Source organism: Thunnus maccoyii, chromosome 22 (assembly GCF_910596095.1).
Source record: "Thunnus maccoyii chromosome 22, fThuMac1.1, whole genome shotgun sequence".
NCBI classification, from domain to species: Eukaryota; Metazoa; Chordata; class Actinopteri; order Scombriformes; family Scombridae; genus Thunnus; species Thunnus maccoyii.
Window position 1 is genome coordinate 17,225,728 of NC_056554.1, and position 27,939 is coordinate 17,253,666.

At 36.1% G+C, this 27,939-nt stretch overlaps 2 protein-coding genes across 2 annotated transcripts; one reads left to right on the forward strand and one right to left on the reverse strand.

The window, feature by feature from the left end:
- The first annotated feature begins 13,976 nt into the window (after nt 1–13,976).
- LOC121889918 (GTPase IMAP family member 7-like) lies at nt 13,977–17,107 on the forward strand. The gene is made up of 3 exons (XM_042402152.1): nt 13,977–13,983; nt 14,964–15,026; nt 15,999–17,107. Exons 1-3 carry the CDS (start codon nt 13,977–13,979, stop codon nt 17,105–17,107), a joined length of 1,179 nt encoding a protein of 392 aa, XP_042258086.1.
- Nucleotides 17,108–20,828: 3,721 nt separating this feature from the next.
- Nucleotides 20,829–23,678, reverse strand: LOC121889919 (GTPase IMAP family member 7-like). The gene is made up of 2 exons (XM_042402153.1): nt 23,659–23,678; nt 20,829–22,033 (listed from the first exon to the last, which is right to left on the reverse strand). The coding sequence occupies exons 1-2, from the start codon at nt 23,676–23,678 to the stop codon at nt 21,169–21,171; spliced, it is 885 nt and encodes a 294-aa protein (XP_042258087.1). The 3' UTR covers nt 20,829–21,168.
- Between the last annotated feature and the right edge of the window lie 4,261 nt (nt 23,679–27,939).

Below are 27,939 nucleotides of genomic sequence, written 5' to 3' on the forward strand. Positions count from 1 at the left end.
CACGTTGATCGACACTCCTGGTTTGTTTGACACAGACATGTCCGAAGAGAACCTGAAGACTGAGATAGTGAGGTGTATCACTGTGAACTATATTTGCTCCTAAAATTCTAACATCTACTAAATAGTCTTCAGTCACATACAGTATGTGTCCATCTTGGATCAAAAACAAGGCAAAGCAGGGAAACATATGCAGAAGTTAGTTTCTGTTTCACTTGACACTCCTTGTGAACAATATCTTACTGTAGTGTATCTTCTTTTGCCAGCTGTTCTTATAAAAACACAGCAAACGTTTGACTTTTAAAAGCATTCTATCAAGTTCTAATATCTGTCAATGACTTTGATTTATTATTTCAAACTGTTGCTCTATGAAACTAGATGTATATAAGAGTTCTTGAGAGAAAACATTTTAAGATTTTCATGAGCAATAACCCTCTTGGTAACTGAAATGTTTTAAAGCTGTTTGTTATTCTGATTGTGTTTCAACTTTTTGTTAATGATACAGGGAAAATGTTTTGTTTGTGCAATAAATTCTTATTGTTATTATATAACCTCTTATTTTGTTGTTGGTTTTTTCTAAACGAAATTCTAATAGCTGTACAATGAAACAATTCAACAATAAAATTGATCATTATTAAAAATTGTTTCAGGTGTCTCTTTCCTCATAAAACCATGAGCCAAATCACAGAATTAAAACTGATGTTGAGCCACCAACAGTGACACGGACCACAGCTTAAATTTGCTATTTGATACTAATAAACAAATAAATAACAACAGCTCATTCAAGCTTTAATATTCAGTCAGTTTATTCATCAACAGCAACAGTTTTGTTGTTTGTTTGTGAAAATCAAACTGTCAAACAAAGGTATACTTCATATCCCTCATACCTCACACACATATCTAAAACTGTAATTGGTCCACACAAAGATAAAAATCCTCACACATACTCTAACACACAGGTACAGACAGAGACAGAGAGCACACACCCATAAACTTGCTGCTATCAATAGGTTCATAGGTCACACAGGGAGAAAGAAAACACAATGGTTGAGCAAAGCACTGACATTTTACCAAAATAAAGAATATAAAAATAACTGCAGGATCTAAGTTAAAAAAAATCAAAAAACAAATTACTACTATGTTTATAACTTTTAGGGCCAAAGAATCACATCTTGAACCAAAGAAATTTACTAAAACAAACAATAACAAAACAACTATATGAACTAAGTAAAAACAGAAAAAAGTCCCAGTGTTTTATCAAGTTAATGTCACTAATGGAAGAAACAAAAGACAGAGTTCAGACAAACACATTCAAGTACATTGCTCTGTTTAAGGTTTTGCATACATCCAAGTCAAATCAATTTTATTTATATAGCGCCAAATCACAGCCGAAGTTATCAAAGGGAACTTTTCATACAGAACTGGTTTATGTGGTTTGTCCAGGTGGTGTTACCGTACCTAGCTGTCCAGGATGGCAGATCAGTGAACCAGTTATATTTAGTGATATAATGGTAACTGGATCCGCCAACCACTCTCGAGCGAGCAGGTGAAAGTGTTACGTGCCGGAGAGCAGTGATGGTAGTTGTGCACTCGGAGATAACAGTCACGCGCTGCTTCGGAGTCTGCGCGAGCTCAGCGCATGGTTTTCTCCTCACAGGCTACAATATTTCTGAGCATTGCAGAGATATTCTGCGCGCGACTGCTGTTAAAGCGCAAAAATAATGCGTGCCTGGGTGTCTGAGTTTTTTACGCACGACTCCTCTACATCCGCACGCGTGGATCTCATTTATGCCATAATACAATATGTGTTCATAACCTGCAGCCAGGAAACAAGTCACACAGGTAGAAAAAAAATAGTGCCATAGGCAAGTCGGAGCAAGAGAACAAAGAAAAGACGTCTCGTGGATTTGAGGAATTTTCTGAATTGAACTCTGTTTTTGACAACAGGGAAGACAAGTTGAGTTTATTTATTTCAGCTATTATGTTAACAATGAGGACTAAACTTTAGGCCAAATACTTCCATTTAAAACTAAATTTCTCAAGTGAAAGAAATTCACAATTCCCAGTTGATCCATCCATCCATTCCTGCTCTGTGAACTGATTGTAAAGGTTTTTGAAAAAATATTAAAATTATTATTTATTATATTTCACTATCGATAAAAAACAGCTCTGATGGATTTCCATTTTATCTAATCAAGTTTTAACACAGCGGGGTTGTTAAATATCATGTATTGTCCTTGTGGGACTTTGCTTGTTAGTTTGTTAGTTTTCATTTTAAGGAGGGAGGGGTAATCCAATATAAACCACATTTCAATGCTATTTATTTTTCTTTTAAATATTTTTCAACTTTATTTGTACAATATTTTTTTCTTTTTCTTCTCTATGACACGTGACAGTATCCATCAGATAATTCCCAGAATTATTAGAGTTAAGAGGTTCCTAATGTCAGTTTTATTATTACCTTCATTAAACTCAAAAATCATTGAAAGCTGGCCCTCATTACAGTCACGTCGATGTCAATTAAAACAAGTATATAGATAATAAAAGATACAAGATATGAAAACAAATCAATTAAAACAAGTACAAACAGAAGTTAAATGGTTCGTGATCATAGATTTAAAATGTTCAAGGGTTACTTAAGTATCAGTTTTTAAGGTTTTCTGCAAAGAGTTCCAGGTAGTCGGAGCATAAAAACAAAATGCAGATCTTCCAAGCTCAGTACAAACTCGAGTGACTTGTAGTGAAACTCGGTCATTAGACTGAGTATGATGTGGTCCAGAGGACCAATCAAGCATAGTTGTGATCTAAGATTGTAGCTTCACAATAAGGGCCTTGTAGATAAATAAGTATATATGCTTATCACGTCTCTCAGACAGAGAAGATCAACCAATTTTTTCATACGAAATATAATGATGAATTTATTATCAAACACTTTAAAATGGGAAACTGTGAATTTCACAGTACACATCTACAAATTGACTGTTACTCCAGGATAGTATAACTCAACATTAGCTGTACTTTTTTAAATATTTGAGTTGATGTTTGATGTTGAACTTAATTATGCAGTTGATTGGCTTGTTAGAGTCTTTATAGAGTTATAAAACATTTAAAGCAGAGCAGAGCTCCTACTTGTGTTTGAAATGTTTCTGAACTGGTGTAATAATTATTGTAGTAAAATCAATGAATGTGAAAACCACTTGGACAAGTTACCTGCTTTACTGATAGAAAGTAATTCTCTTTCAGGGTTGAACACAAGGAGGATTGTCCTACTGGGGAAAACTGGAGCTGGGAAGAGCAGCCTGGCTAACACCATATTCGGAGAGGCCCTTTCAGCTTTTTCTGTCTCACCCAGAGATAAAACACTCCACCCTAAAAAGGTGTGTAAAGGTGCAGCTGCCATCTCTTCCTCTTTAACATTTGTAATAAGTAAAAAGTACTCTATTAGTATTTAATAATATTCTAGATGCTCCTAATAAAAAGCCATTGTGCTTTTTACTATTTGAATGTGAAATGCACTCATAACACTGAGTATTTAATCACATTTAGGGCAGGTAAATATGGAGCTTTGAGGGACAGTAAATGCCTTAATGATTGTAAGGAACCCAAATAATTTCTATTGTAGCTGCGTTTACTTGTTGCCAGTAGTTTTCTTTACACTGTGCACAATTTGCATAATAATATCCCAGTCACAGTCTGTCAGCTGCAGAGTCAGTGTGTCATTTATATATATAGTTAATCACATCAGGTTCCACTTCAGCCTGTTTCTTTGGAAACCGTTCATCACAATACATCCTGTCTTATCTTCTGTAATGTTCTGTTTACTGCCATTAGTAAAAGAAGATTAATTCTTTCCTGTTTGCAGCTTATTCAAAATAGTGTTGCTAGGATTTAACATGGACCATTTTTCATCAATCCCTGCGCACTGACAATGGCTCCAATTTCCTTTGATTCTTAATATGCATTTGTAACCAGGGCCCTTAGGAAAGCACACCAGAATACAAGAACCCAACAACACCACTCTGGGAATTTCACCAGGAGAATACCCAACAGATACACAAGCTCTTTGATAAAGTAAAAGAGCAGAGACATAAGTTTCAAGTTTCAAAAATAAAATAAATTTATTTAGATTTTAAAAGTCAAGAATTGTTTTAGTTAGTAAAAGCTGAAATAAAGGCCAGGTTAAAATTAGTTCTTTATTACAAAATATGTTATGATTTGACTTTTGATGTCCTTTAATAAAAACAGAGGCACTTACAATACCACATACAGCTCCTACCCATTGGACAAGAGCATAAAATAGTCCAACATCCCACCACACAGACACCCATAACTCCATTCATCATCGCTCCTCAACACCGATAAACACACACACACACACACACACACACACACACACACAGAGCTGAGGCTCCATACGGCAGCATTCCTTATAAAAGGACTAACCTATTCAATTTTGAACAAAGCCATATACAAACCATGATATCAAGTCATCACATTCAGATACACATACAGAGACCCTCCTCCCCCACAGTGCACACAACCCCGTCTATACACCAGACCTTCTGAAACCCCACAGTATCATTCACCGCATATTCAGCCCCAAGTTGTGCAGAGACCAGCTCCTTCAGCACTAAAACCAGGTCAACCGGCCCACAATCATTCACTTTATTCCTCCTTGTGAGCCAAATAGCCAGTTGCCCAAACAGAAATGTTATATAATTTTAAAATGTTACTACATTGATGGATTACCAGTACAGGGGAGGGTGCAAGGTAAACCCACAGGAGGATGGGAGTGAAGGGGAGGACCCAGGGTACTTCACCACCACCACTCATTACATATTCATTACTTTTCAAGCTCTAACAGATTATATTGCTGAGTCATTAACACCTTATGTCACCAACCAACCATGAAATCTGCAAATATTTTCCTCTCAGTCTCACTTTTACAAATGTTAAATCTTAAATACTTTCTGCTTATTTTACTTTACCTGAAGTAGTTTTTATGTTTTATTCTTTTTGTGTTAATCTGTTTCTATTTTGCTACTTTTAGTTGCGATTACTTCACCTGTTTTGATACATTGCCATTATCATTTTACAGCATTCAGTTGTAGAATTTAATGATTTCAAGCCAATTTTAAATGAAAATTAACTTACAATCAGTTGTAAAGTTTTGGGTTTTTTTTCTACATATCAGACGTAACATCCGAACATAAAACACGTTTTCATTGCATTGTACATTAATTTGATTATATGAAGCTTAGCAAAAGTTCAGTCAGGAAAATTATCTTTTGCATGCTCTATAGTATTATTTCTCAAACTATCTGCCATTCCCATCCCTAACACATGCGCACTTATAATTTCCTCGCTGTCGTTCCACTGGGTGTCAATTAAGACATCAGCTGTTCACATCAAACCAATAGCACGGTGACACACCTTCATTTGTCAGCCTATCATGATGCGGCTGTCTTTTTAAATGTGTTTTCTCCCTCTCTACATTAGTGCGCTCATGCTGCCGTTTTGCATGCACGCTGCACAACTACTGCTCACATGCTGGCTGCTGCTCACATAATAGCGTTTCAAAAGCAACGCGCTACATATCACGGTGGTTCGAGATTGTTTTTAATGTGTTTGCCCCTCGGGAGACGTGGCAGGGATCACTGCTTTGCTACCACGCTAAATTTGCTGCTTGCTCACATGCATGTTTATCCAAACGTAGCCTGTATGTTAAAGCTCTGCTTGTCAGTGCTTGCTGCTATCTGCTGCTGTGGGGACCAGCAGGGTCGTCAGTGCAAGCGTGTGTGCAAATATTAAGTATTTGTGTGTCTGGTATTTGGATTTATCAACCAGACTTCATATGCTGTGTTGCTGTCCATCATCAATTTTAATTTCCTCCCTTTTTCAAACAACAACTGTTTAGCCAACTTTAAGTGCGCTTTCATCAGTAAAATGCGGTTAAGTCACTATGGCAGATTAGTTGTTGCTAATTAACGTCTATTCCGTGAGTGAGATACAGACAGTGAAAGTAATCTGTCTGGCTGTGTTCAGCAAAGATCATTCGTGTGACAAGATGCCTCCTCACTCTGTTTTTGTTTGTTGCTCTCGCCATTAGTCTGCCTGTTTCGTGTTCAGGCAAAGATCATCAGAGGGGTGTACTATGAAGCAAGTTCAACATACCCAGGCTTTCTCTGTGTGAGCTGGCTCGACAAACCCTAAACTCGCAATCAGAGATAAGTGGTATCACGACGGCGATTATGAACTTTCTTTGTTAACTCAGGCTTTCTGTTTCAGGCTCTGTGCGCGTCCCCATAAAAGTGGGCGTTTGGCGCATCATTTGACTCTTTTTCCGCACAAAATTGCACTGATAGTCTGCCGCCTACTTCAGTCAGGAGGAGCAGGTCATTATAATGGAGAGCTATGAAGAATAGAAATACATTATAACAGCAAAAAGAAACACTGTCGCCGCAGATAAGGCGAGAGGAATACTGACAGAAAATTGCTGATCGTGTAAATTTGTTAATTAAAAAAATCATTCGTAATTAGTTAATATACTTATTTTACCACTCAATGCACTCTCCGTGCCTCCCACATCCAGAGCTTTTAAACTTTAAACTTGATGCAGCAGATTTTAACATTATAGTCAATAGGAGCATTTAGGTCTGAGTCTGTCCTTTAATGAAGGACAAGTGGAAATTCAATCCAATTTAGGTTTTGGCCAAATCAAAGTTGAAACTAATATTATGGATTGAACTTTATCTGTGATAAATACCAATAGACTAATCAATTTTATTTTTTTTTGTTCAAATTATTTTTTGTTAGTTTTTTTTTTTTTTAATTTTAATTTTAATTTTTGTTAATTTGAAATAAAGTTTGATATTTTGTAATAAAATCCCATCCCACAAGTAACCCTAACCTATTGCATCATTACAAACTTACAATATGACACATCAAATCAATGGTAAGTATGATAAAAGACTAATCAATTTTCTAATTGATGTTTTAATAGCTGCAGTAGCAGCAGTGTTAAACGGACTTGGCAGCAAATCAGGTGGTTAGTGAAAGGGCGGCCGAAACTCGGACAATAATCTGCTCTGGACCAGGTTAAGTTAACAGCATAAGTTACCATAGTGATCTAGCCAGGTTAAAAGAGAGCCACCTTCGTGACATTGAAAACCCTGGCTTTAGGCTCAACATACGTCGCCCCCAGTACACTCCTCTGGAGGAAGACGCTTCCTCGCCCTGTTGTTTTTTTTTTTTTTGGCTGTTTCATTAGACTGCATGCTCTTGTAATTTCAACAACTCCAGCAGAGTGAGTTTCTTTCGTGAAACAGTCTAGTTGATTATGCCATGTTGTTTTCTGAAAGTGAACTCATCACTACAAAATGTATTTCTGGTCAGACGCCAGTAAGTCTAGTGCATAAAAGTTCAAACATATTTCAGTTCTTATCAGTAAGTGAATTCATTCAAAGGCTCTCCAGTAAGTGGGCTATAAAGTAGCCTTCATCTCACTTCACTGTCAAATGCATTTCAGTTTGTTCAACAGTAAGTGAATGCATCACTGTGCAAACACATTTCAGTATGTAAATCAAGTCAATGCAATGAAGTTAAATGTAAAATGTTAGTCAGTTAAATGTATTTCTGTACATATGCTGCCCCTCAGGTGCTTGGCGTGCTCCACTGCATTTGTTTTATTGTACAGCTTTTGGGTCAACTTCTTCATAGTCAGGACGTAGGAAGAGAAAGCTCATGTAGGCCTCGTGCAGAAAGTTCATCAGCTGCTATCCCGTGGTGTGTCATAGGAAACAGTGCCTGTAAGTTAGAATCTATTATAAGCAGTTCAACATGTATCAATGAAACTTACATGCATTAATGAAACTTTCATGAAGTGTACTGTAAAAGTAACTTTTGACGGTATTGTTTCTATGTTAGCATTTTTCTAAGGAGGTTGGTTTCTTCAGTGTTTAGCTATTGATATTTAGCATTTAGCCTTCATATTAGCTAGTGCTGTGTATAGGTATACTGTCTAGTATTCATTTGATTTTTAACTTTTTATTCATCATTTCACGAGATTTAGTACAGAGCTGTTCCATGATAATGCTCTTAGATATTCACCTCTGTATAGCAAACATTTCAGTTAATTTTGCTGCATTGTGTCTTTTGAGTTTCACTTCTTCAGGCACCCTGAGTCTGCTTAAAAAATTTGGAGCTTAATGGGCACATCCTGACTCTTGTCTTTGCAAATGGAGTTAGCTAGCTGTCTAATTGTGGTTGCTCTTTTAGCAACCACAATTAGCAGATATCCCATATTTATTTAATTGAGACCTGTTTTATTCCAACTTGGTAAGTAGCTTCTCAGATCATTGCCAACCATCAGCCATTGCTGGCTAAGTTCACATTACTAGCCAAACAGGGGAAAAAAAAAATAAGGTCAGTGCTGACCATTAGCCATTGCAAATAAAGTTTTGTTTTTGTCAATTAATTTATGGTACTCTGTTGCCTTTTACATATATTCACTCAAGCTCTAAATTTTACGGTGTCATTCTAATTTTTTTTTATGTTAGGGGGGATTAGGCAGTGTTATTTAGCGAAACTCTCTAATTACTAATTTTCACGTCACTTTGTCAAGACTTTTGTCAACACTTAATCTTCAATATCAACTGTATAATAAACTTTTTTTTGTTTCATTCACTTGTCTCTCCTGATGAACACAGACCTGGTGTGTGCCCCTTACCTCTTGTTTACTTGCTGTTACATATCACATCACGTCAAAATAACATTCCAGTCTCACTCACAGACAAAACATTCTAAAAAGATATGAAAATGAATATCATTTGCACAGATAACAAAAACAAAAGTAAGAAGACAGCAATGTTTGAAAAACTGTTTGACATTCCAACAACTCAGGCAATAATCAACACAGCAGTCGTCAAATCTGATCAAATTTCTTATTTACAAGTACAAGTGCTTTACTAGCCTTCTTTAGCAGACTAGTGTTGATCAGTGCTTGTTATGTGAAAAAATGAAGCAGCAAAGATGCTGAAAAATATCAATGAAGACAATCATACAGTCAGAGATGCAGTGTCATGCTGACAAATATCATAAATCCATATATTTTATGGTCCAAAAATAAGCTTGTTTTTATATTTGTATGTAAATTTTAAAAGGGAACCACTATCTATAATTGTACTATTGAATCTCTGAGCACAAATGACCTTGGTTGACTGAAAAGCAGTGTTCAGAGTTTACTGTCAAAAGTAGTTTAAACATGACTCAAGTCCACACCTCTAAAAGAAGTTCAGCCTTCACTGAAACTGGAATATAAATTCATGAGAACTTTTTTTCAGGATAGTAACTTGTTGCTGGTTGTTCATCGTAGTGTGTTGACACAGAACCTCACTAGAATCAAAGCAAAGAAATAGACCAGATTTATTTTTTAATATCATGGAAGGTGAGTTAACAACTTATTATGGAGTGTATCCAAACATTATCACATCAAAGTGAATAACAAAGCCATGTTAATATAATTGGATAAATTACTTTCTATTCTTACATACCTCTATTGATTCACTTAGTTCTGCCATCAGCAAAGCAAACAATTTTGAGTTAGTTAAATATGACTTACATTTTGTTCAAAGCCACAAAAGGCAAAACTCTCCCAGAACCCAAATATCACTGTGAGGAGGCAGCAAGACACAAATGTTCATGACTAATTATGAGACATTCCTCTAGTGACAGAGACAAGGAGGATTGTCCTGCTTGGAAAAACTGGAGCTGGGAAAAGCAGCCTCGGTAACACAATATTTGGAGAGAATGTAAACCAATGATATTATCATTTCTGAAACAAAAAAGTGTCAAGCAGAAACCAGATCTGTCAACGGAAGAAGCGTCACATTAATCAACACACCTGGTTTCTTTGACATCAAAGAAAAGAAGAAAAGACAGACGTCATCAGGAAAATATGTGAATATTTCTGTGGAGAAGCTTTCAAATATTCTGCAGTTGTCTTCACTAATGGTGACCAGCTCCCTGAAGGAATGAAAATTGAGGAGTTTGTCAGTCAGAATGAATGTATAAGTGAACTGTTGGAGAAATACAGCGGCCGGTGCCACGTTGTTGATAATAAGTACTGGAACAACAACAAACCTGATGAATACAGGAGCAACCGGCTCCAGGTGACAAAGCTACTCAATACCATTGACAAGATAGTGATGGAAAACAATGGAGGCTGCTACACCAAAGAAATACTGCAAAAAGTGAAGAGAGAAATACAACAAGAGGAGAAGCGTATCAGACTGTCATCAAGAAACATGACACAGGAAGATGGAATGAAGGGTCTGTGTATCATTTAATAATCCGTAATTCATTTGAAGCGAAAAAAACCCTGTAAATCTGTTATTAGTTTCAAAACCAGAAACGGAAAAATCATATTTGTTGTCAGAATCAAAAACCGAAAAACCAATCAGAAACAGTCAGGTTTTGGTTTTTGGCAATTGCTTTTATCGTTTTCTTCTGTTTGAATAAAGGATGAAGAGGTCCGTGCGAAGCAGGCTAGAGTCAGGGTTTTTGAGAGGCTTTCGATCAGACTGGCAGGTACTACAACAGGTTTATTGTTAGGAGCTTTTTTCGGTGTGGTAGTGATGATTGGAAGAGTTGCCAGAGTTTTAAAAGAATCTTCAGAGCTGGTATCAGTAAAACAAGCTATAGTAAAAACAGCAAAAACTGCAGGAGGAGGAATAATTGCAGTAATGAGAGGAGGAACATCATTATGCACACTTACTGGGGCATTTGCTGTTGCAGGAGCAGTGAAAGGAGGTTTGTCAGGTTATGCTGCAGCCGAGGGAGCAGAAACATCATGGGAAGCAGCAGAGAGGGCAGCAGCAGCTGTAAAGAATGAAGCCAGCCCAATCTTTTTTAGATAAGGCAAATCATGTTTTAGACACACATTGACAACCACAGTTGAAACAGAGTCAAAACCAATAATGAGCCGTGACTCATCAAAAAAAGGGAGAGAATATATCATTAAAAAGTCTTATCTCCTTGTAGATTGAATGAAAATCTTGTTCTAAAGAATCTTTAACCAGCTTATTATATTTATTCATACAGTATGTTCAACCAAACTCATGTTCAAGCTGTAGGTTGTACTTGTTGTCTGAGCCTCACTGTCACTATTTCTGTAATACTAGCGAAACACAGAGTTTCAGTTTTAATGTGTTGCAAACTGTAATCCCAAAGCAGAAAGATAAAACATTTTTGACAGCATTCATAGATACTATGAGATTTAATTAAATCAGTTCAAGCTGTTGGTTGTATTTCTGTCCAACCTTAAAATATTTGGTCACTGTTTATTTCATGTTGTAAAGACTAAACAGAAAATATCACTTAATGTATGTACTATATAACTATATAATTTTGTCTAACAAGTCTTCTCATGCCTCTTCAAAAATAATTGTTGTTCTTTATGGATTAACATGTATCATCAATGCAAATATGAACACTCAAAGTGAAAATGTTGAAAAATGTTATTGAGCAAATCAAGTTATGTGGTAAGAGAATCACTTAATACATGCTTTGGGATAGTTAAAACTTAATTCATACCAGTGGAGGCTAAATAATCGATCATCAAGGTTCACTGTTAGGAGGATTATAGCAAGTGAAAGTAAATGAGAATAAAAAAGAGAGTCAGAGCACAGGAGAAAAGACATTTTTCTGGTGGATCCGGGAATGATGCTTGCATGAAAGATGCACCATGCCGGGGCCTGTGTAGTAGCAGTCATGGCCTTCCTGTAGCGTCTGCACCTACAGTACATTAGGACATGATCAGAGTAATGTGAAATGCAACAACTCTGCATGTTTTGACAAAATTTTGCAAGATGAGGGGTGTGCAGCCCTCTGAGGCAAATCTGTGAGTTTTGATTAATATTTTGAGCTACTTAAATAAAATGTACTGCACACCATTGCAGTTTGGACACTAGAGGGCACCAATATCAAACAGTTCAGTGCCATTTTAGACTGAGGGACTTTCCAAGCCCTTGAGATTTAAAAGCAGGCAAACTTCCACTTCCTGCACAGGTCACAGCTTGATCAGCCAAGCGAGGTTCCTCACACGGTCCACACTCTTTACACCACTTTAGTTTGAGCCTGGACATGTCAGTCTGAGATGAACAATTTAGTAATAATTAAATTAGAGCTTGGTGTTGCAATTTCTCACCATTTCCTCAAGACATTAGGCCTTAATTAGCCCATAGACAAAAAAAGCCTGTTGGTGATATTCAGCAAAAACAGAGATTAAATAAGACAGTTAGGACTGAACACTGAGCATTTCTACATCACAGGTTAAATTTAAAGGATGCATCAAAAAGTTAGAACTACGGCATTTTACAAATAAGAATAAACTGAAATGTCTACTTAAGAAATAAAGCCCTATATAATGTTTGTGTTTCATTAATATACAGTAGTGCCTTGCTTGCATTTTGCATAAAGATAGTCCAAACACACATCATCACTTCCACAAATGTCAGTTCATTTTCTTCTGATCAGTCTCTTTTTTTATTGTGTCTCTGCAGAATATATGACAAACATCAACAGAGCATGTGAAAAGCAGCCAACACAAGATCTCACATTCAGTAAAAAAAGACTCATCTTAACCCTTGTTGAACTACAGAGGTCACATTCAGCTCCTGACTGACTGTGATATCCCATCATGCCACTGGTTGTGTTTCATACTTCCCAGCTGCTGTGGGTGTGTGTATCTGGCAGTGCTCACTGCGGTCAACTTCCTGCTTTACCTCGCTGACCTGGCCTACACCGCCAGGCTGGTGTTTGTCACTGTCTAGGAAGAAAGGGAATGAAGGAGGGAGACATATTGAGTGATGAAGAACAGAAAAAAAGAGGCTAAGAGCTTGAATGGCTTTGTATTTTTGACAAAATAGACATGAATCTTTCTCTTTGGTGTCTAATTATACAGTGTGATGGTGAAATGAGATGTCCTGTTGAAACAAGGAAAGTTTGCTTCGTTTGCAGTACATGGACACTTTGATTTCATCACAACCTAAAACAAAGATTTCTTCATTGTCCTTCTTATTATCTTTTGTTTATAACGTTTTGGAAAAACACTTTGTTCTTTTGTCTTGATAACAAAGTATCAGTATTGAAAGATTTGACAGAATGTAATTTGAGCAAATAAAGTTTTTAGTTAAACCAATAAATATTTTATTTGAAAGCACATGTGATTTGTGATTTCATAATGTAGTTAAAAAGACAATTACAACATGCTATTGTTGCTCCATGTATCACCGTCATGGAAACATAACAGCAGTTATGTAGCAGAGTCAGGCAACTGTCATTCTGTACTTTTTCTTTACTGACATTGTGCACTGTGAGATAAGGTTCTCTTATACATCAGACCACCATACAATAATGTCACATGCAGACATTTAACTCCAAGTTTTACTTTCAAACCTTATACCTAAATTATCCTGAGAATGTTCCCTTCAACTACACATAAAACAACCTATTACTGTTAAAATTTGGATACAATTAAAATGTTATTAAGTGGGAGCTTTGCCTGGTTTGACTTTCTGAAAATAAGAGAAACCACAGCAATAGCAGGACAATAATATAACAACTCTCACTGTGATGTGATGTGCTGCAGTCACAGTGGTTCTTCTGGTTATGGAATAGTCCATTAATCTGTAGTGCACGGGGGGAGTGGCACATTTACAATGATTTCTTTAAAAAAAAGTTATTTCTGGTTGTAATTAGTTAGAATAGCAACATGATTTTATAAGTTTCATATCTAAACATCATAATAAATCTATAGCAGTTTGGATCCCTTTTAGTTCGGTGCTCCAGACAGTTGCCTACTTGTCTTATTTTAAGTCCGCCCACAATGCTCCTGATAAATAAGCGTAAAAGAGAAACATACTCACACAGGCAGTCTTGTCATCTTCATTGTCACTCTGCAGTTACTCTTTTTTGACAACATGGACGGTGAGTTAATTCTTTTCACTTATGATATTTTGTTTGCTCTGAGCACAACACAGTTGTCTCATGAAGAATTTTAAACTGCAGTCATTTTTGTTTTAACAAAAAGTTTTGACTGTGTATACAGTTTTAACACCTGAGATGCATCACTATGCATTTAAAAATATATATCTGTGAACAGTAGTGCTCTTAAACCTCACAGCTATTTACAAAATTCCACAATACATCAATTTTGATTGTTGACAAGTTTTGTAAGATTACATTTGAAACATCATTTTTCATCTTTTAATCATCTTAAAATATATCTTGTAAAATGTATCAATTATTAAAATGTACTGCATCCATTAAATGGCCCAGCAGCCCCATGCAGCCTGTTGTAGTTTTTTTTTTTTTTTTTTTTACCCTGAATGCCACACTGCCATGCGCGCTGTGACAGCCAGGCACTGTAGAAGTAGAGAGTGAGTCGATCGAGAGAGAGAGAAAGAGAGAGAGAGAGAGAGAGAGAGAGAGAGAGAGAGAGAGAGAGAGAGAGAGAGAGAGAGAGAGAGAGAGAGAGAGAGCTGTACTTCCTAACTCACTGCAACCAATACCAAAGTATTAGAGACCAATATTTTGAAAAAAATAAAAAAAATATTCCCAGAATTCCTCTATCTTCAATATTATTTGAAAATTCATTCGTTTTGGTGAAAATTTCAGTCAGTGAGTTCATACTTTGAGCTCATAATTTAAAATATTGAGACAACACAACATCTTTTGTCACACTATTCAGGCTACTGTAAAAACTTAGGATCTCTGTTATTTAATGTTTGTTTGGTTAAAGGGCTATTTTAACCTTTGACGGGTAACTGTTAGTGTGTATTAGTAAACTGAGTCGGATATTGTGCTCTTGCTTTGTTCTTTGAATAGGTGAATAGAGTTGTTAACTGTATTATATTGGTACATTTAAAGTTACGGTGTGCTGTGCTATTGCATTTTTCTTTTTGAAGGTAGAGAGAGTAGCATTGGTGCCACAGAAGTGCAGACGCCCACTACTTCAGAGCAACCTGCAGGTACAGAACATTTTATGTTTTGTTAGTATATTAGTTGTTTAATTAGTTATTTATATTTTTAATAAATATTGGTTAAAAGTTAGTCCTTGTGTCCTCTCCCTCCTTAATGATATGTACCTTTGGTTTTATTTGAGGTTCATCACAGTACATTTTACTAAGCAGTTGTTGGCTCATTAGTTTGTTATTCACATGCACTAACATTTACCAGAATGCAGGAAATCAAGTCTTTGTAACTAAAATTTTCCTAGTGGAGGACCCCCTGATCCCCCGCTTAAAAAGTGGCCTGACTGTGTCTTTATTTCACACAATATTTCCCGGCCTGAATAATTTTCCCAGTCCGGACCTGTCTGCATCTTAAAATCTAGTAAAAATATAAATATTGTCAACAAAATATGTCCAAATTTGAGACATGTCAGAGTCGAGAGTTTGAGGTGTAAAGATATAAAAACTTCTTTTGGAAAAGAAACATATTAATGTCTCCTCCTCTGCTCGCTCTTCTAATGTTGTCAATGCAAATGTATCTCAGGAAGGACACTGGGTGTTTAACTCTCTGAAATGCAATGAGACGGGACACTTTTAACAAGTGTTTTTACCATCTGTTGCCCTTATTTACCCACATTATCTGGTCAAACCAAATAAATGGTTATTTCACAAGGTACAGCATAAAAGCTGAGAAATAATATAATTTTTTTTCTAAAATACAGTGCTAGTATGCTTGTTAACCTCAGCTACTTTTCACACATGGACAAAAATATTCAAACCAAAATCAAGAATTCTACAAGACCTCATTTACCAGTTATGACTGCAACCTAATTTAGAGAGTGTTGTGTTGTGGTTTTCACTAATGTATGCATAAAATATTATTCCTATAACTGACATGTATGTCACAGTGTAATCTGAATAGTGATGCACAAAAATAAGTAAGAGCAATATGTATAATATTATTGATCCTGAATCATTATTCTTTTCTAGACTCAGACAGAAGAATTGTCCTACTGGGAAAAACTGGAGCTGGGAAAAGCAGTTTAGCCAACACCATATTCAGAGAGGATGTCTTCGAGATAAACCATACTGCAAACCCTGGAACAAGTCAATGTGCAAATGAAACCAGATCTGTCAATGAAAAAAGCATCACTTTGATCGACACTCCTAGTTTCTTTGACCCAGACAAGTCTAAGGAGGAGCTGAGGGATGAGATGGTGAAGTGTATCATAGAGTGCGCTCCTGGGCCTCATGTTTTTCTTATTTTACTTAAAGTTGAGAAATTCACACAGCATGAGAAGCAGGTTATTGACGAAATACAAAGGACTTTTTCTGAGGAGGCTTTCAAATATGCTGCAGTTGTCTTCACTCATGGTGACCAGCTCCCTGAAGGAAAGAAAATTGAAGATTTTGTCCAAGAGAATAAAGATCTGAGTGATCTGGTGAAGAAGTGTGGTGGCCGATGCCACGTCATTGATAATAAATACTGGACGATCAACCAGCAGGATGAATACAGGAGCAACCAGTTCCAGGTGGCAGAGCTACTCAAGACCATAGACAAGATAGTGGAGGAAAACAAAGGAGGCTACTACACCAATGAGATGCTGCAGACAGTGTACAAATTGATTAAAAAGAATGGGAAGATTTATGTCTCAAATTTTCTCAAGACGTCTGTTGGTATTACTACAGGAGTATTGTTGGGAGCTTTGCTGGGTATGCCAGTAATGATTGTTTCAGTTGTCAGAGCCTTGATGAAAATGAGACCATCACCAGCAGCAGAAGCAGCAGAGGTTGCAGTGGGAGCAGCAGTAATGCCTACCTTAGGTGTAGCTGCAGGTGTAGAGGCTGCAGTGGCAGCAGCAGCAGGAGCAACAGCAGGACCTGGATTAGGTATAGCTGCAGGAGTTGCTGCAGGAGCAGGAGCAGTAGTAGGAGGTTGTGTAGGATATCGTGAAGCTGATAAAGCAAAGTCAGTGGGGGAGGCAGCAAAGAACACAGTAATGTCTATGTTGGACAAATCTCTAAAAAGATTTACAATACGAAACAACCAAAATCAACAGCAAAGTGAGGATAATCACCAACTTCTGACAGATCAGTGAAATAAATTGACTGTTATAGTGCTCTTGTTACTACACTGTTATATATAGTGCTTTTATTCAAAAGCTTTACAATTTTCCTCTCATCCACTTATTCCCATTGTATAGAAACTATATTTGCTCCTAAAATTCTAACATCTATTAAATAGGCTTTAGTCACATACAGTATGTGTCCATCTTGGATCCAAAATGAGGCGAGGCAGGGAAACATATGCAGAAGTTAGTTTCTGTGCAACTTGACACTCCTTGTGAACAATATCCAGCTGAAGTGTATCTTCTTTTACCAGCTGTTCTAACACAGCAAACGTTTGACATTTAAAGTATCTATCAAGTTTTAATATCTGTCAATGACTTTGATTTATTATTTCAAAATGTTGCTCTTTGAAACTAGATGTATATAAGAGTTCTTGAGAGAATCTTTAAGATTTTCATGAGCAATAACCCTCTTTGTAACTGAAATGTTTTAAAGCTGTTTGTTATTCTGATTGTGCTTCAACTTTTTTGCCAACAATTCAGGGAAAATGTTTTGTTTATGCAATAAATTCTCATTGTTATTATATAACCTCTTATTTCGTTGTTTCTTTTTTCAAAATGAAATGCTAGTAGGTATACAATTAAACAACTGACGGTAATGTAATAAAGATTGTCATTTCATCTGTTATTTCTTGTGGTCGAGTGTTGTTTGTTCTGAGGTCTCTGACATTTCTCCCACATAATCCCTGGTTCCTGGTAGCCTAGATTCAAACCTAAATTTATTACAATCCGAAGTCACGCACTTACATTATAGTTTTATGGCTCCCTCTATCACCCTGCACCCGGTAAGGGGAAACAGGCACCAGAAATGAGGACATAAAAATATATTCACAGATGAAGTCACTCTGATTAATTGTCACTCTGCAGTTCCTTTTTTTGACAATATGGAGAGTAAATTCATTTAAATCACTTATTATGTCTGTAGGACAGAACACTACAAAGTTGTCAGATTTTACTGTGTACAGTTGTAACATGCTTGAGTTTTTTGTTTTGTTTTGTTTTGTTTTGTTTTATTTTGTTTTTTCATTTACTGTGAACAATGATGATGATTGCCACAGCTTTGTGCAAGAAGTAAAGGCCAATTTTGAAAACAAATAAAACATGTCATAACTCAAAAATAAAAATGTAATAACAATTTAGTTACAATGTGGGCTACTTTTTATACAATATTAAAGCAAAACTTTTACAGAATTGGATTTTCTGTCTACTCCAACTTAAGGGAGCCTTGTGGGTGTAGATAGATCCCTGCTTGAAAGTTTTATTGTATTAGTCCAAATATAAGACAACCTCCTGCTTTCCAACACTTGTTTTTGGAAAAATAATTTTTGAAGCTACAACACACATTCACACTCATCTTGTTCACTCACACACTCTCCTGTCAGCCTCTCAATTTCTGAATGACCCCTTATTTTCTCGAGCAGTTGCCTTTTTTCCGACTGACAGCCTAACCCTAATTCAGATGATTTGGTTCATGGTCCCTATCTGCAGTGAAGATATAAGAAGATGCTTTAGACTTGTTTTCACTCATCAATTTATTTCCTCCGTGGCAGCAAAATCCGTTACATGAGCCATTTAGAAACTCTTGTATGTTTACATGGACTCACAACACACTTTAAACTCTAACAGACCCACTATGAACAGACTTCAAGGAACTTATATAAAGTATAGCAACATTAAGGCTACAAATGAGCCATAATGCAACACTCTCTTTAGGAGCTGGTGTCACAGTGATACTCTCAATTAAAAAAGAATTTCTGATGTTGTGAACATGTGATTGTCTAGTCCTAAAATGTGTGTGTCTAGTCATCTATACAAATTATTCATATGACTGATCTGCACTGTTATAAAGGTTTAGGTACAGAAACTACTTGGTTAAGATTTTGAAGAGATCATAGTCATGGTTAAAAGAAAACATGCTTAAAATAAAGTCCCCTGTGGATAAAACACTTCAAGAACCCAAAAGACATGTTAAATGACCATGCAAGAGACAAATTTAGTGTATTACATATGTAAAGTAATTGTTCTCTTCCAGTGCCCACAAGGAGGATTATTCTGCTGGGATAACTAGAGCTGGGAATAGAAGTCTGGCTAACACTGTATTTGGTGAGGATGTGTTCAACACAAACCATTTTCCCAACTCTGGCTCAAGTCAATGTCAAGCAAAAGACATATATGTCTATCACATTTTGCACTCCTAGTGTGCTCCTGGCCCTCATGCTATTCTCACTGTACTTAAGGTGGAGACATACACACATCAGGAGAACATTATCTCAAAAACTTTCCAGTATTTCTCTATAGAGGAATACTGGAAAGTTTTTGAAGACAGAAGCTTTAAAATATGCTAGTTGTCTGTGTGTGTGTGTGTGTGTGTGTGTGTGTGTGTGTGTGTGTGTGACAGAGTACACACGCACACACACACACACACACACACACATAAACACACTCTCAGACATGCATACATACTCCTACAGAGTTTAATTAATTTAATTAAAACAGAACTACATTTTGTGTGTGTGACATCTTAGCCTATTAAAAAAAAACAAAATGAGGAACATGTCACTTTAAGGGTGGAAGCATTGAAAGTGACACTGCAGTATGCATGTTCTAAATTTTTGTAAACATTTTAATCAGAATCACTTGATATTTGTCTTATTCAAACAACTACTGTGTTGCAACCCAATCACCAGAAGAAAACGTTGGCATTGAACGTTTCTGCAAACCACAGAAACGTTGAATATATACATTTCAAAATGTGTAATACGTATCATATCAACATTTCTACAAATGTAGCATATTAACATTTCTACTCATTGAATAATGATGTTTTATGGTGTGACAACGCTGTGGTTAAGGTCTGATTAGGTTTAGGCACAAAGACCACTTGATTAGGGTTAGGGAAAGATCATGGTTTGGGTTAAAATAAAAAAAAAATAAAAAAATAAAAACGGCTGATGTCTCAATAAAAACACCCGCTTTTGTCGGTTGAAACAGGAAGCGGGCATTGGTTTCGAGATGGTCCCGAACCATACTCTGCTGATTTCCAACTTGTTGCCAAGAAACTTCCTACCCATCCACCAACCCATCCTCCCCCTAATAAGAAGAATCAGCTCATTTAGATTTGAACTACATCACTTTAGAAATGTTGAGATGATACGTTTTGTTGAAATGTTAATATGCTACGTATTACATGTGTTGAAATGTAGATGTTCAATGTTTCTGTGGTTTGCAGAAACGTAAACTGCCAACATTTTATTCTGGCTACCAGGCTGAATTTCCACTACACTCTTAAATCCTAGCAACACTATTTTGAACAGGATACAAACAGGAAAGAATTAATCTTCTTCTTTTTTTTAAACTAATGGCAGTAAACAGGACATTACAGAAGATAAGACAGGATGTACAGTAATAAATGCATAAATGACAGTTTGCGGAGAAACAGGTTGAAGTGAAACCTGATGTGATGCTTAGCTAGATAGATAATTATGACACACTGACTCTGCAGCTGATAGATTGTGACTTTGATATTATAATGCAAATTGTGCACAGTGTATAGAAAACTATTGGCAACAAGTTAATGCAGCTACAATAGAAATTATTTCCTTACAATTGTTACGGCATTTACTGCCCCTCAAGACTCCATATTTCCCTGCACTGAATGTGATTAAATATTCAAATATTCAAAAGAAAATCATCATCATAAAACACCACAAAGTCATGTAGAGTCCATGTCCCAACAACCACTTTCAGATTTCAGATCAAAACTTTGATTACTACCAGATTAACTTCTTATTTATTCTGATTATTATTAAACAGTAACTCACAGTAGTTAACTTTTCATTTGGCAGGAAACACCACAACGTTTGAAGCATAGACACGAGGACTTCCATCAAGTCAGAAGCTTAAATTAACATCTGTTGAATTCTGCTTCAATGTTTATTCAAATAGGTTCAATGGTACAAATCATAAAGTTTGTTCAAGACAACCTCAAATGTCTTCTATACTGCCTTCACTGGTGTGATTGCTCCCTCATATTACTTGTTCATCAAATAGTGGTATACCTCTGTTAATACCTTCATAAATTTTGACTTCAACACAGCTGAGACAGTTGCAACTAATCCAGCAATGATCGCCAAACCCACAAAAGCTCTAATCCATGTCCGTGGTGCTTTGTTCAAATGCTTCTCAAGGACTCTGCTTTTAGCCTGCTGTCTGATCTCTTCCTGTGTCATGTTTCCTGATGACAGTCTGATGCGCTTTTCTTCTTTCTGTATTTCTCTCTCCACTGTTTGCAGCATTTCATTGGTGTAGTAGCCTCCATTGTTTTCCATCACTATCTTGTCTATGGTGTTGAGCAGCTCTGCCACCTGGAACTGGTTGCTCCTGTATTCATCCTGCTGTTTGTTCTTCCAGTATTTATTATCAATGATGTGGCACCGGCCGCCGCACTTCTTCACCAGATCACTCATATGCTCACTTTCACTGACAAACTCCTCAATCTTCATCCCTTCTGGGAGCTGGTCACCCTGGGTTAAGACAACTGTAGCATATTTGAAAGCATCTTCAGAGAAACATTCACACATTTTTGTGATGAAAGCTTTCTCCTGCTCGGTGAATTTCTCCACTTTAAGCACAATGAGAAAAGCATGAGGCCCAGGAGCACACTCAGTGATACACCTCACCATCTCAGGCTTCATGTCCTCCTCAGACCTGCCTGGGTCAAAGAAACCAGGAGTATCGACCAAAGTGATGCTTCTTCCATTGACAGATTTGGTTTCTGCTTCAGAAAAATGCATTTTCAAGTCATTAAAATGGTTTAGTTTGAATTTGGCCTCTCCGAATATGGTGTTAGCCAGGCTGCTCTTCCCAGTTTCAGTTTTCCCCAGTAGGACAATCCTCCTTGTGTTCAACCCTAAAAGAGAATTACTTTCTATCAGTAAAGCAGGTAACTTGTCCAAGTGTTTTTCCCATTTATTGATTTTCCTACAATAATTATTATTGCTCACAGCATTTTATATCAGTTTTAATAAAGCTGGAAATTGTGAGTTTCTTTCATTGGAGGAATTTAGTTTTAAATGGAATTATTTGGCCTAAAGTTTTCATGCAAGTACTTTACAATGTTTTGTAGTTTCTTATATTTTTTTCCATATGTATTAATATTTACAGATTTCTGTTCAGGAACACAATACATAGGAAATAATTTCACCTTGTATGTTATTTTAAATGTTAATGCCACACAAAATGATGCACAGTGAAGGGATCATTCTGAAATTTAAAGAAAATAAAGGGAAAATTGTTCTTCATGTTTGTTCATTGAAATGTATTCATTTTCATTTTGTCCACCTCCTCGTTCCATTTCTTCAAATATGATACTCTGACTCATATTGTGGCAAAGTAGACAAGACTTACAAGGTAAAGCAGGGACTTGAGTGTAATGGAAATTTTACTTCTTATATAGTATATAGTACTCATATTATAACTTAGATATATATGATGGAAATTTCTGACTTGTACAACGACTGTAGAAGACTGCACAAGTAAAATTGTGGATTGACACTTATGGCAGATGCTTTTTGTAAACACTTCCGCTCAGAGGGCTGAGACTCTGACATGTGATGAAAAATGGTAAAGTTTGTTTGTGACAAAGGTCAACAAACACTAAAAAAAATACAAAACATCAAAAAGCAAAAGCAAAGTGAGGAGAAAGAGCCACTTCTGACAGACAAGTGAAATAAATTAACTGTTATAGTGTTCTTGTTACTATACTGTTCTATATTGTGCTTTTATTCAAACACTTTACAATTTGCATCTCATTCACCCATTCCCATTGTATGGGAACTATATTTTCTTCTAAAATGCTAATATCTACTAAATAGTCTTTAGTCACATACAGTATGTGTCCATCTTGGATCAAAAACAAGGTGAGGCAGGGAAACAAATGCCAAAGTTTCTGTGCCACTTGGGGTTTTAATATTTGGCATTGACTTCAATTTATTATTTCAAAATGTTGCTCTTTGAAACTAGATGTATATAAGAGTTCTTGAGAGAATGTTTAAGATTTTCAGAGTATAACCCTCTTGGTAACTGAAATGTTTTAAAGCTGTTTATTATTCTGCTTTTTTGCCAATGATACAGGGAAAATGTTTTGTTTATGCAATAAATTCTTATTGTTATGATATTCTAATAGCTATACAATGAAACATTCAACAATAAAAGTGTTCATTATTAGGAATTCTACCAAGCGTCTCTTTCCTCATAAAACCATGATCCAAATCACAGAATTAAAACTGATGTTGAGCCAACCAAACAGTGACAAAGACCACAATATGCTACTTGATATTAATAAACGAATAAATAACAACAGCTCATTCGAGCTTTAATATTCAGTCAGAGTTTTCATCAACAGCAACATTTTTGTTGTTCATTAGTATTTTTGAAACGCAAACTGTTAAACAAAGATATACATCATGTGCCATTATTGGCTTTAACTTTTCATGTACATGGATCAACACTGGTGAACTCACGGGGAGAACCTCTGGTGCATTGCCGCAAAAGTGCCCCCACAGTAGAACTAACCAGTTTTATGGTGATTTGCTTTTATGCCGGTTTGTTGCTCAGTTATAAATTTATTATGCAAAAATTAAAAAGCTTATTGGTCACCTGTGTATCCATTTGTTTATTTTTTTATAAGAGCAGATAGATAAAAAGTACTCCATTAGTCATATTCTAGATGCCCCTAACAAAAAAGCCATTGTGTTTTTCAGTATATGAATGTAAAATGTACTCATAACACTGAGTATTTAATCACATTCAGTGCAGAGAAATATGGAGCTTTGAGGGGCAATAAATGCTGTAACAATTGTAAGAAACCCAAATAATTTTTATTTTAGCTGCATTTACTTGTTGCAAGTAGTAGTAGTAGTTTCTTTACACTGGACACAATTTGCATAAATATCCCAGTCACAGTCTTTCAGCTGCAGAGTCAGTGTGTCATAATTATCTATTTAGCTAAGTATCACATCAGGTCCCACTTCAACCTGTTTCTTTGGAAACTGTCATTCATGCATTCATCACAGTACATCCTGTTTTATCATCTGTAATGTCTTGTTTACTGTAAGCAAACAGAGCACAAGTTTTGATCTAAAATCTAAAGTGGGTGTTGAGACTCTACATGACTCTGTGGTGTTTTATGATGGTGATTTGCTTTTATTTCTGTTTTTTTGTTTATTTTTTGTACATGAAGTGTTTTTTGCTCAGTTATAAATGTATTATGCAACAATAAAACAGCTGATTGGTCACCTGTCTATTCAGTTGTTGTTTTTTTAATAAAACTACATAAAAGGTTCAATGATACAGGTGAATATACACTCTCTATATACATTAATTGTCAGTTAGTGGCCTGGTGCAGTTTATTCCTCTGTGCCATGGAGCTCCACTGTTGTCCAAAAATTACTAAAAACACATTAATGTGCCACATTGTTGCACTGGGTGACGTATTTCCTTATTACTATGAACAAAGGCATTGTAATATATTTTGAGTCAATCACACATACACTGTCCTGCTGCTGTAAATACTTACAAGAGCACCAATTGTGTATTAATCCACGGCTGAAAAAAGTCCCCATTAAATGCATTATTTACTCCTGTTTGAATAATCTTAAACTGCAATGCCAGACTGTTTTAGGAAAATACTGGGCCTTCTGTATCGGAGTGCAAAAGACTGTGCAGAATTTGCATAATAATATCTGAGTCACAATCAGTCAGCTGGAGAGTCAGTGTGTCATAATTATCTATCTAGCTAAGCATCACATCAGATTCCACTTCAACCTGTTTCTTTCATGCATTCATTACTGTACATCCTATCTTATCTTCTGTAATGCCCTGTTAACTGGCATTAGTAACAAAATTAAATAAATAAATACATTGATTTTTAAAATGTATTCATTACTTTTAAAGCTCTAACAGGTCATATTGCTGAGCTGTTAACACACCAACCATGAAATCTGCAAATATTTTCCTCTTAGTCTTTTAAATACTCACTTTTACAAATGTTAATTCTTTACTTTCTATACTTTCTGCTTATTTTACTTTACCTGAAGTAGTTTTTATGTTTTATTCCCTTTGTGTTCATTTATTTCCTTTTTGATACTTTTACTTATTTATTTTACCTGTTTTGATATGTTGTCATCATCATTTTACAAAATTCAGTGTACAAATGAATGATTTGGAGGCAATTTGAAATAGAAATTTACAATCAGTTGTAAAGTTTTTGTTTTTACATGCATTTAACATCAGTGTGATGATACATTATTTTCATGTGTGATGTTGATTTTCAACCGTATTGCTGAGCACTACAGCCTCTTGTTTACATCACAGTAGACACAGGATAATGTGATCATCAGGTTTGGTTTTGGAAATGTGGGTGTAGCAAAGAATTATAATTGGCAATATGTATATTTTTTAATATACTTTTCTATATACTGGTCACAATTTATAAAATGACATCCCAGTCACAGTCTGTCAGCTGCAGTCAGTGTGTCATAATTATTTATTTAGTTAAGCATCAGTTCAGGTGTCATTTCAAGCTGTTTCTCTGGAAACTGTCATTCATGCATTCATTACTGTACATCCTGTCTTATCTTCTGTAATGTCCTGTTTACTGTAAGGAAATAAGGCACAAGTTTTGATCTGAAATCTGAAGTGGTTGTTGAGACATGGACTCTACATGACTTTGCGGCATTTTATGATGATGATTTGCTTTTTTTGTTTTTTGTACATTAATTGTTTGTTGCTCAGTTATAAATTTATTATGCAACAATAAAGTTGTTTCTTTTTTTTATAGAACCACATAAAAGGTTAAAGGATACAGCTAAGCATCAGGCACTCATGAAAGAAGTGAATTATGGGATACTCATTTCTCCCATTGCTTGACAAACAAGCCAGACCAGCAGGAAATGGCAATACAGCCAAACCACAGCCAGAGAACAGGAGGAAAATTACACAGCAAGGACATCAAGCAGTCAGGATAACTTAACACATCCTCATAATGAAACGACTACATAGGTCGACTGTACCTGCACTCCAGAACGACTCATAGGAGCATTTTCTAATATGCCACTTTTATCTGCAGTAATCGTAAAAGATAATTTTGTGATTGATTCCAGCAATCACACATTGTTCTTCTCACTCTTTATTCTTATTCCGTCTTTTGTATGTTTTTTGCCGCGTTTCAACTGCTGCATACTTTGTGCTATAAAAACCATTCAACTGTCAATCTGTGCAACTCATTCAGCAGATGTGTGCTTGTATTTTTCTGACATGTAACATGTTTCAGCGATTTTATATAATTTTTTAAAACATTAAAATTTATAATGGCAGTCTATGGGACTAACCGTCCAACTGAGTTGGAACCTTGGTCACTTTGACACTCAACTGCTCGGAAGTCCCTTATCGTACAGATGCCATTCAAACTGTAAAAAGTTCACAAAACTTTGAACTTTCAAAGTTATCAGATTGTTTAGTGATATCTTTTGTAGTTTTTCAGCAATTTAAGCCCAAAGTAAGGGGTTTTGAAGACTTTTGCAGGTCTCACCAGTGTGTCATGTGATCAGGCACAGTGGAGAGCACAGATAATTTTAGACCGGAAATGTTTTTCTAAACTGCTGTCACTCCCACAATTTTAACTCCTCAAGCACATATCTTGCCTCAGTATGTTGCCACAAGCCTCCTCAGTCTCAAAATGTAAATACATTTCACATAGGACTTATAGTTTTTGAGATCTGAACCTTAATTGATAGAGAGTTCCTGTCATGTTCTCATTGACTGCAATACAGTCTGCAGGATGTGTGTCTCCTCTCACTGCAGTTTCTTAAACTTACAGATTCTCTCTTCCTTCAAACACTTTTTACACATATCATTCATTCTCATGTTAAACTAGTCTTGCTTTCACTAATGATGTACAAATCTCTGGGCTTCAAGCTCTAGTTTGAGACAAATACATTTTCATCATCAAAATGGATTTTTTTCCTTTCATTTTTGTGAATGTCTGTTGTCTCAGTGGTTTAGAACACTGTTTTCATGATCAGCTATCCCTTAGATGACAAGGTTTTGTGTTCAATACCCGCTCTCTGTAGTGCTCCTCATAATATTGCTGTCATGTACAAAGTTGCTTTCCATCTCTATCATGTACCATAAGTCAATTCCCCTCTAACTCACTTTAACATTATTACCTAAAGTGTGGATTGCTATTATTGTTAAATACATCTTTTCCAATTCAACAGATCCAGCCTGAGTAGTTTAGTGGCTTAAGCTCCTGTCACTTCTTAACTCCTTTTTTTGATCCAAAGGTTGTGAGTTCGAGCCCCGCTTAGGGCAGAGCTCAGTAGAGTTGAAGGATGAAGGAGTCCAGGAGATGTCAATCTGCTTAATGAGCTGAGCTGAACTGCTTTTTTGTCAATTTCATGCAATTGACAGACTAAATAGCAGAATCTGGCCTGGCATTGCTGTGTGACATGTTAGCTCAGTACATAGCATGTCTGTTTTACAAACATGGGGATTTTAATCTTGCTAGATTGTCAATAGTGTTCAGCTTCCAGTTATGCAATCTAAATTCGCTTTCGGCAATCACACGCAATTTCTACAGAAATTGCATTTTCTAGTTAATAATGTGATCAACTGAGAGTTGTTGTAAATGATAACCATGAATCATAAATTCATCATGAATTAAAAGGTATTTTTATTTTTCCTGATACATTTTATCTGAAATGATTATGAAGTGACAATGGGTGTTTGGATGTGATCCCTCC

What these genes read in the sequence shown, in the direction of transcription:
- LOC121889918 (XM_042402152.1), top strand. An exon ending in TACTTCAGAGCAACCTGCAG is followed by an intron (nt 15,027 to 15,998) that starts GTACAGAACATT and finishes ATTCTTTTCTAG; the next exon opens with ACTCAGACAGAAGAATTGTC.
- LOC121889919 (XM_042402153.1), bottom strand. Translation starts at nt 23,678, where the DNA reads ATGCACCAGAGGTTCTCCCC. An exon ending in ATGCACCAGAGGTTCTCCCC is followed by an intron (nt 22,034 to 23,658) that starts GTGAGTTCACCA and finishes GTTGAACACAAG; the next exon opens with GAGGATTGTCCTACTGGGGA.